The 9,464-nt window shown below is 57.0% G+C and overlaps 1 protein-coding gene across 2 annotated transcripts; it reads right to left on the minus strand.

Moving 5' to 3' along the window:
* Nucleotides 1–1,002: 1,002 nt before the first annotated feature.
* Nucleotides 1,003–8,121, minus strand: CNP (2'',3''-cyclic nucleotide 3'' phosphodiesterase). Of its 2 annotated transcripts, none has more exons than XM_082679368.1 (4): nt 8,024–8,121; nt 6,079–6,748; nt 3,934–4,073; nt 1,003–2,521 (listed from the first exon to the last, which is right to left on the minus strand). In XM_082679368.1, the coding sequence occupies exons 1-4, from the start codon at nt 8,024–8,026 to the stop codon at nt 2,072–2,074; spliced, it is 1,263 nt and encodes a 420-aa protein (XP_082535494.1). In that variant the 5' UTR covers nt 8,027–8,121; the 3' UTR covers nt 1,003–2,071. The 2 variants fall into 2 exon arrangements, with proteins under 2 accessions (XP_082535494.1, XP_082535495.1); XM_082679369.1 differs by lacking the exon at nt 8,024–8,121 and adding an exon at nt 7,671–7,881.
* Nucleotides 8,122–9,464: the final 1,343 nt, after the last annotated feature.

Consider the following 9,464-nt stretch of genomic DNA (forward strand, 5'->3'; position numbering starts at 1 on the left):
CAGCCTGATGCCAGTCATGGGGCAGCGAGTTCAGAAAACACATTTTATGGTAGGGCCACCAGAAATCACTAGAAGCTGCATGTGTCCAAAGTGGGTGCCAGGTGTCAGGCTGGGCTAACTCAGAGGTTTACACGGGCTCTGAGTTCTCACTGCTTGAGGGAGATGGTGACGAGGACAAAATCCTGCCTTTTTGACCCTCAGACCCTTTCCAAGTGGGACAGGCAGCTCCTGGGTGCAGGGATCTGGGTGCTGACGTCAGCTCACTTAGCTGGAAACAGCATTCTTAGCAAACGCCCCTTGACTTCTCCACTGGTGTCCCTTCCTGTATGGGAGGCAAGCAGGGGGACGAAGCAGTGGTATATGTCATGCTGTTCAGGTCAAACTTTTGTGTTTGTGGTGAATAATTTCAGTTCCAGGCAGACACACTTGAAGCTTTGGCTGAAGCTCTGATTTTGGTGCTTTGGGTAAGTAGAGATGGCTGGGTAAAGACCTTGGCCCAAATAGCTATTTCTCTTCCATCTGAGCCTCTGCCCCTTTCTTTTCAGTCTTCCCCCTTTAGTGCCAAAGCTGCGCTGAAATGCTGACTGCGTGAGGCCTGGGAAGTTCCCATGTAGCCATCCAGGCCCCTGTTGGCTTGGAAGAGTCAGCTCTTCCCTTGTGTTTGAAGTGGCACTGATCTGAAGGTGGCCTTCCCTAGAGAACCGCAGGCACACCTGTGGGCCTGTGCCCAGTTGCTGGGGGGTGGCAGCTCTGTGCTCCACGTCCCTCACGCCGGCCAACTCCCACTGCCTGTGTGCATCCAAGACCAGCCTCTCTCCCTTCTGCCTCCTCGTGAAAGCCAACAGTGTTCCACTGCCCAGCCTCGCCGCAGCTGTGCTCAGCCCGCAGAGGGGAGACAGGACCGATGGCCCCAAGCTGGGGACAAAGGCAGTCCTGATGCACCCTGCCCTTGCCCCAGGGAGACTGAGCTGGGCACAGAGGGCGAGAGAGACTGCACGCAGCTAGGATTAACACGATTTATTTCATTATCAGTCTTACAAGTTGCTGAGGTTGGGCAAAGCCAGGATAGTAACTAAAATCCCGGGCACTTCTGTCAAGTGACAACCCGATTAGCAAGGCCCTGTTACTGAGCAGAGGACAGCAGAGGGCACCCCAGGAACCACAGCACCTGCAGCGATGTTAAAAGCCCCTTCCCAGAGGCACCGGGTGGGGCTTGGCACGAAACTGCTGGGGGCCACTCCATTGGCTCTTGGTACCCACTGACCCCCTTTAGCGGAGGCACAGAGGCCTCCGGAGGCACCAAGGAGGCAAGATGGGCTGGGCAGACAGCAAGATTGGAGCTCTCCCACCGAGGCGCTGTCTCTGGCCCTGATCTCCCCATCCACACGACAGAGCTACGCCCCTGGAAGGATGGCAGCCCACCCGCTTCCTGGGGTGAGACCTGTAGCCAGCCTGGGATGCGGCTGCTGCTTATTGTTTTCTTCCCTAGTATCAAACTGTTACCTAGTTACAGTGTGAGGAGGGGACACGCACTTAGGACCAAAGGTGGAAGGTAAAAACCCCTTTTCTACCCCGGTAAATAGCCCCAGGCTTTCTGGGGCTACACTGATTAAGAAATGGGATCAAAGCCCAGGGATCATCCCGTCTCAAATCCACCACTAGTCTTCTGTGGCCGTGGTGACCACCCCGTGAATACGAGCAGCGCTGGGGTGTCCCTCCCCACTAGCCGGCCCCGTGTGGGGCAGTGGGCCTAGGGGCCCAGCAACTGTAAGCGGGGCTTGGGGTCGTGGCTCCGGTCCAGGCCCAACTCTGGCCCAGCCTCGTCAGCTTTGGTCCAGGTTCCTGAATGGCGCCTACCCACCCCCTTGTGTTGAGAGCTTGAGCGTTAGAGGGGAAGGGGGTGGGCAGGAAAAAAGAGCAGTTATTTTACACGTTTTTAAAAAGTTACAGGAAGGTTAACTGAGTAAAAAAAAAAAAAAAGAAAAATCTTAAACCAAAAATCAAGCAGAGGGATGCTTCCCTCTCCTCCCCATTCCCTTGAAAAGAGCGGGGGCCTGTGGCCCGGGAACACTCAGATGATGGTGCAGGACTGAACGGCGCCACCCTTGCGGCCGCCCCGTGTGGGCACGGCCTTGCCCTTCCCGTAGTACCCCGTGAAGATGGCCCTGACCTCCATCTTCTTGGCCAGGTTCAGCATCCAGCGCCCACTGCCCAAGGAGTAGAGCTTGCCCCGGCTGAGCTCACCCACCTCCTCGCCGCGGTTACCCCCCTTCTCCTGCTTCACAATCTCTAGCAGGTCAATACCCGTCTGCACGGCTTCCACATCACCCGCGCAGCCCAGGGTGATGTGCGCGCGGCTGCCCCGTGCCAGGCTGTCAGAGGGGGACAGCTTGTCCACGTCGTTCGGCCACAAGGCCAGCTCCTGCTCACTCAGCTCTACCCGGGCTCCCGTCGTCTTGGGTGTCACAAAGAGGGCAGAGATGGTCAGCGTGAAGGCCTTGCCGTAGGATTTCTTCACCACCTACGGAGAGAGGACAGAGGACTGAGCTGGAGGTGGCGGCATCAAGAGAGGACAGTGAGTGCCATCGAGCAGAGCCCGCAGACATCCACATCCACGGCCATGTGCTGGCAGGATGTCTTTCCACTGACACTGTCCAGGCTGCTTGAAAAAATGAAGGTGCCAGAGAGGCAGGAGAGAGCAGGCGTGAGACGCAAGGCTTCCTGAGCTCAGGCCGGGCTCCCCACCCACTAGCTTAGGGCTCATTCACCTGTAAGAGACAGCTGAGGCTAGAACCTTCCTCAGCGTGAGGACTAAAGAAGAGCCTGGGGCTTCCCTGGTGGTGCACTGTTTGAGAGTCCGCCTGCCGATGCAGGGGACACGGGTTCGTGCCCCGGTCCGGGAAGACCCCACATGCCGCAGAGCGGCTGGGCCCATGAGCCATGGCCGCTGAGCCTGCGCGTCCGGAGCCTGTGCTCCGCAACGGGAGAGGCCACGACAGTGAGAGGCTCGCGTACCGCAAAAAAAAAAAAAAGAAGAGCCTGACAAGGGCTGTTGTCGTTACTACTCGACTCACCCTGTGAAAGCACCCTGGTATCCAGGCACTATCCTGGAGGGTGGGGTGAGGTCGGAAATAAAGGACTTTGATCCAAATCGACTCCATACACTTTGGCTTACATTATATCTGATTCTCTGAAAAAGCCCATCTCTCCGATTTTGACCATGAAATCTTCCCTATTTTGCTCACACCCCCTGGTCCTAACAGTGTCTAGTGCATAACAGGTGCTTAATAAACACTGCTAAATGAATGAACAGAGATGGGAGTGAAAGTGCTGTGTTCATTCATGCAGCTGTGGTAGGTGCTAAGGATACAAGGTGAGCCACACTGTAAATAGTGCTGCCCTCAGGGAGCTTCCATTCGTGTGGGAGGAGACCAATGAATAAACAAAATGGCTGCGTTAACCTAGGCAGAGAAGTGGGGGAGCTGGCAGAGGGTCAGGGACGGCCTTGCTGTGAAGGCAACCTGAAGGAGGCTGGAGTCGGCCAGGCCCGGTGGTTAAGGATCCCATGTCAGAGGCTGTGGGCGGGGCTGGTACCCCTAAGCCAATAAGCCTCCCTGTCGACACTCCCCACTTCAGAGCGCAGCCAGGCTTCAGACTGGGGGTAAGGGACTTCTAGCCTTTGGAACTGAACACAGGCTTAGAGGCCAGAGCAGGAGCTGCTGCCAACCAGCATTCTCTGCGCATCTGCAGAAGGAACAGGCTCTGATGGGCAGGCCCTGCGGGGCACTACACAGGCTTCGGTGAGCTGGGGATGGAGCTGCCTCTTTTCCTGAGAGGCTGTCTGGTTTGTGGTCCCTGCCTTGAGCCGGTACCCATCTCCAGAAGACCCTGCCCTCTCCCCACCTCAGCCAGGTGTCCCCGAGGAGCACTCACATCCTGCTGGGCGTACTCGTCTGCCCCAGCGGCCTTCCCATAGTCACAGAACTTGGTTGTGCAGTGCAGCACGCCCGGGGGTCTCTTCCCAAAGTAGGTGACCAGTTCCATCTTCTCCCTGGGCTCATCCCCAGAGACAACTGAAGGGAGAGAGAGTGGGGCAGTCAGGGCGGGAGAGCAGGGGCATTGCAACATCTATCACCAAGACCATGGGAGACCCAGAGGAAACAAATCAGACATTAGGTATAAATTTGCAATCCACTGTAACTGAGCGATCCACTACCATCCATTAGTTGGTCAAATAGCAACTCTGGAGCTATGAAAAGGTGTTGATACGCGTTCCCTGCTTTATGTTCTGCAGATGTTTACGTCTCTTACCCAGATGTGAAAACTAAGGCACTTGTAACCCAGGGGTAGGCGGCATATGCCACGGGAATCTGAACTGCACTAGCTACGCATCTGGAAAGAGGGAAGCAGCTCATGAAAAATGGGGCAGAAAGAAAAAAGAGGTTGGGAACTGTGTGGTATAATGGAAGGAGCCCGAAACAGCATAATTAACATCCAGCCCACTTCCAAGCCTGTGGACCTGGGGCAAGTGATTGACCCTAACCTGTCAATCAAATACAACTTGGGGTGGCCACACATCCCAGTTTTCCCAAGACCACCTAGGTAAGTATTAGTCGTGCCCCATTTCACTCAGCGGCCACTTGAACAAGAAGTTACCTGGTCACTGTAATAATAGGTAGCTTACAGCCTTGTTTGGCGAAAGCAAGCCTACAATGGGCCTGGTGCAGGAAGGGTCTTGGGAGGTAACAGGATGACATTATGTGGCTGGTGGTTTCGATGAGACTTGGGGTATCTGTGATTTCAATTTCCAGACTTCAAGCCTTGTCATGGCTAGCTTCAGAGTCACTAGGCTTTTCCTGTTTACCCCCAGGGTTGAATCCCTGTGAAGGACGTCGCTCACCCTCCACAGGGGAGGGAGACCTCTACACTGAGGGCAGGCCTTGTTTGTGGCCCATTACATTTCTCCTGCTGTGTCCTGGGCAGAAGGATCCCAGTTTTTAATGGTAAAAGCAGCTTCAAGAGGCAATCTCCAGGGCAGAACCAGCTCTAACTAGGAGCCCTGCCTTGGGAGCTTCTCTGCCACGCTCTTCACGGGTAAAGGGCTCACGCCCGGCTCGTGCAGGTACCACAGTTCCCCGGTTTCCCAGCATTCGAATTTTAGGAGCCGAGATAAGAGTTCTCTGAGAACTTATACCGGCACAAATTACCTCTGACAATGCAAAGAAACACGGGTGGGGATATTTCAAGTATGAAGATAGACTAACATCAGGGGGAACTAGGAATGAGTTAAAGGAAGAACAGATGATTAGTGGGAGTGGGTGACATATTCCCCAAAGGGCCACTGGAGAAGGAGGGCCACCAGGGTCCTTCCCTATCCCAAACCTCCCCTCTCGATGGAGCAAACAGCCCCTGCAGGAGCGAACCCTGGTCCAACCCAGTAAGGGGAGGCCCCTCTAGAGGCAACAGAGTCGAGCTTTCACTACAGCTTTGGGCAAACCCCGCAACCCTTCTGGGCATTTTCCCATCTGCAAAAACGAGGGGCTAGACTAGGGAGACTCTTCTCTGGAGCTGTGGGATGCCACAGGAGGTGCGCTGGATAGCTCAAGGCCTGGGAACCATCGCCAGTGGAGTCACAATAGTCCAAGTTGTCATTTTTCTGCAGCTTAGGGCTGCATGGCATATTCTATTCTAGAAAATAGTTCTGCTGCTAAAAATGAGTTTGAGAACATCGGACCAGATTCTCCCTCCAAGGTTTTACGAAATGTTGATGTAGTAAGTAATTTGTTTTTCCCACCTCTGAGACGGGGTCAGTGGCCTCGATCCAGGCTGGGAGAGCGCAGATGGGGAGCAGAGGGCAGGAGGAAGAGTGCGGTGAGAGGGAAGGTGCCTGGCAAACGCCTCTCCCGTAACCCACGGAGCGTCCACCACCCAAAGCGGCCTCTGCCGGTACCAGGTGAGCCCCCTGCCTCCCCCAGTGCTTTGAGAACAATGGCCCCGGGCACGCAGCACCCTGTGCCCAGCAAGAGGGGCTTACAAATAAGGCTAACTGCCCCCACCCGCCCCCACCCCGCCACCTACAGTGTCGCAGCTCCTTCTTGAAGGCCTTGTGGTTGCCCAGCTCCTCGAGGAAGGCCTGGCCGGCTTTGCGGAGGCCCTCGGAACTCTTCCTGGTCAGGAACCAGCCGAAGTAGAGCGGCAGGAAGTCCTTCTCCAAACCAGGCTTCAGCTTCTTCAGATCGTCGGCTGACAGCTGCCACTGGTTCTTCTCCTTGAGCTGGGCGCAGTCCAGCCGCCACGCCGTCTTGGGCTCCACCAGCACCACCTGGTACTGGTACTGGTCGGCCAGCTCAAAGAGTTGTTCCAGCCGCTCCCGCTCGTGGTTGGTGTCATCCAGCACGAGGACCCGGACGTCCCGGCGGCAGTAAGCAGCCAGGTCCTCATCCAGCTGCTTGTACTCCTCGGAGAAGGCCCCCCGGGCACCGGGGTTGATCTTGTAGGTGTCGGCGGACACCATCTTGGTGCCATCCCGGTACCTGTCCACGATGACCCGGGCCAGCGTGGACTTGCCGCTCCCGGGCAGGCCGCGCAGGATGAAGAGCGTTTTGCATTCCTGCAGTGCGGCCACCGTCTCCTCGTCCTGCAGGAAGGGAAACTGCAGCTCTGGCTTGTCCTTGGCCCCTGAGGATGACATTTTGCGGAAGAAGATCTTGGGCAGGAACGTTTGGCTCTTTCGGGAGAAGCCTCTATTCTGTGTGAGGAGGGGAAGACAGACATCAGCCAGGTCACTCAGGGCCACCCCGCCAGCTTCGCCTCCTTGTCTCTGGCCTCTTTCTAACCGGGAACCCCAGCTGGCTCAGGTGCTACGGCCCTGATTGACAGGCACCCCTGGTGCCTTGGGCACCCTTCCAAGCCTTGGGTTGCTGGACGTCTCTCCTCGGTCCTCGAGACCTGATGGCTTCTGGCTTTGCAGGATGGAGAGGAATGCTTGTTTGAGCGGTCCTAAACTCTTTCCTCTAGTGAGAACCGTAGCCTCAAGGATTAGCCTCAAGGATCGCCCACTGCTGCCACCTCGAAAGGAAAACGGTGCTGGAAGTGCGTGCAGGGGCGGGCCTGAAGCCTGCGTTTCTAGGAGTGAACCCTAACTTTATATTCCTGGCACTTATTAAGGATGACCTCTTTGGAGGTGGGGGGCTCTATATCTGGGCAAAGCCATAGCGGCCGTGGCCCTGAGGGCACAGAGCAGGGTGAGGGTGGAGAAGGGTCACCCAAAGACCGCCTCCCTTCCCCCAACAATGCCAGTGACAGATAATACTCTCTTGTCTGGGATGGGGGGACAATGGTCCCACAGAAGGGCTGGCGGGGGGCAGGGCAGGAGAGCGCTAGACAAAGGGCTTCATTCAGCACGCCTGCCACCTCCTCCTCCTCTCCCTTGGACCCCCCACAAAGTCGTGGTCTTTGTGCCTGCCCCAGGACTGGGCGGTTCAGGGCACCTGCGTCCAGGGTCTAGCTCTGCTCACCCCTTGCTGTGTGTCAGCAGCACCTGAGTCACTTGTTTTCCTGCCTGCTAAAACCCACAGGTGACAATCAGTAGTTTTTACTGTACAGCGCCTTCTCCTCTAAACCGCGAGGCCCCACCTCCCGCCAGCACCCTGAGTGCTCGGCTGGCGTACCTTTATCTCAGACAAGGCCCTGGGCAGGGGAGGGCGCCGAACGCCAGCCCAGCGCGGGCCCAGCGCATGCTACCCCGGCCCACCCGCCAGCCGGGTCGGCTCCGGGGCAGCACCTTCTGCAGAGCGGTTCCCTTCCTCCTCCAGGTCCGTCCGCACTCCCCACTCTCCCAGCATCACCCCTACCTCAGGCCTGTACCGGAGGGCCAAGAAAGCCCCGACTCAACTGCGGAACTTCGGGTCCTCATTTGCATGCCACTTCCTCTCCCAAATTCCCCAATACTCCCGTTTTCCGTTAAGGTGCCACCCCGGCCCGGTTTGCTTGCTCCCCTCCCGGCCTTCCCGCGCCCGCTTACCATGATGAGGAGGGGGCGCCGCCGTCACAGCACCAGCTCTCCGGGGCCGCCCGCCTGCGCGGAGGGACACGGAGTGTAGCGGTGACGCGACCCCACTGGGCGCCGCCTTACATAGCCCGGGGGCGGAGCGCGCGCGGGCTGGCCCCGGGTGGGCCAAGCCCGGCCCCCTTTGCGCAGGCGCGGCGAGTCGAAACCCGAAACTGACTCGGCGCTGGGGCGTGGCGGCAGTGCTGCCGGCCGCCCTCCCGCACGCCCGCACGCCCGCCGCGTGGGGCACCTGGGCTCCGAGGCACCTGTGCGGCGACGTACGCTGGGGGAGGTGGGGAGTGGAGGGCTTGTGCGGCCTCTTCTTCTCGTACAAGGTAATGATGAACTCCTTGAAGAGGCAGGCAGTCACCCCTCCCGGGTCCCGCGCCGAGATTAGGTTGAGGCGAGGGAGGCAGGGTCGTGCAAGTACAAGGTCGAATCCTGTCTTTATTTTAAATTTTGATATTTTACTCATCATCGGGTTTTGCATTAATTGTTTTTTACAGTATTGCGTTAAAATACTTTCTCTTCCTTATTGAGTTTTTTGGCCCTACGTTCCTTAAAAGTTGCATCTGAAATGCCTCACTTGCCTCCCCCTAGTCCGGCAGGTCCCAGCCTCTGCCCCAACCAACCCCAGCCGTTTGGGACTAGGATGGCAGTGGCCAAAGGGGCAGATGAATAATGTAATGAAATCCTAACTCGCATCCTCAGCTGCTCAGCCACCCCCTCTGTGAAACCACTGAAAGCTCAGTGGGTGGGTATTTAAGAGCTTCCTGTGCACCAGGTGCTGTGCTAAGCACCCGTATAATCTTTACACCAGTCACTGAGGCAGGTACTCGTTACACAGAGGAGGAGACAAGCTGGAGGAGCCTGGTTTACTTGACTGTACCGCCCGGCCCTGGGGTGGCACAGGTGGGTCCAGCCGCAGCTCCTACTCTCAGCTGCTCCCTGTTCGTGGGCAGACACCTTCCTTCTCCGTCTGGGCTCCTAGAGTCCCACCAGTGCCAGCGTGCACTTCATTCTGTTTTCAAGGCTTAGGGGTTTACAAGTAGGTCTCCCTCACTGTGTGATGGCTGAGGCTGTCCCATCCTTATTTCTTCCAGAAAGCCTCCCACAGTGCCCTGCACACAGTAGGTACTCAGCAAGACCAATGGCCAGCAGCTGGGCAGACATACCTCTACTCCCAGGCCTTTCTCTTTCCTCCCCCCTTTAAGCTTTTTGAGCTCCTTGGAGCTCGTCCGTTTCTTCACTCTCCTGAAACCCTTTCTTCTTAGCACCTTTCTCATTTCTTCCATGAGGTCCTTGCACAGGGCCTGGGGAGGAGGACCGCATTTCACACCTTGGTCACATTCTGGGTCAGGCCTTGTTTGGGGGGTCTCCGTGTTTCTCACCTAATCAGAACATCAGAGTTCTG

This window comes from Grampus griseus, assembly GCF_964374135.1.
Source record: "Grampus griseus genome assembly, chromosome: 20".
Lineage (NCBI taxonomy): Eukaryota > Metazoa > Chordata > Mammalia > Artiodactyla > Delphinidae > Grampus > Grampus griseus.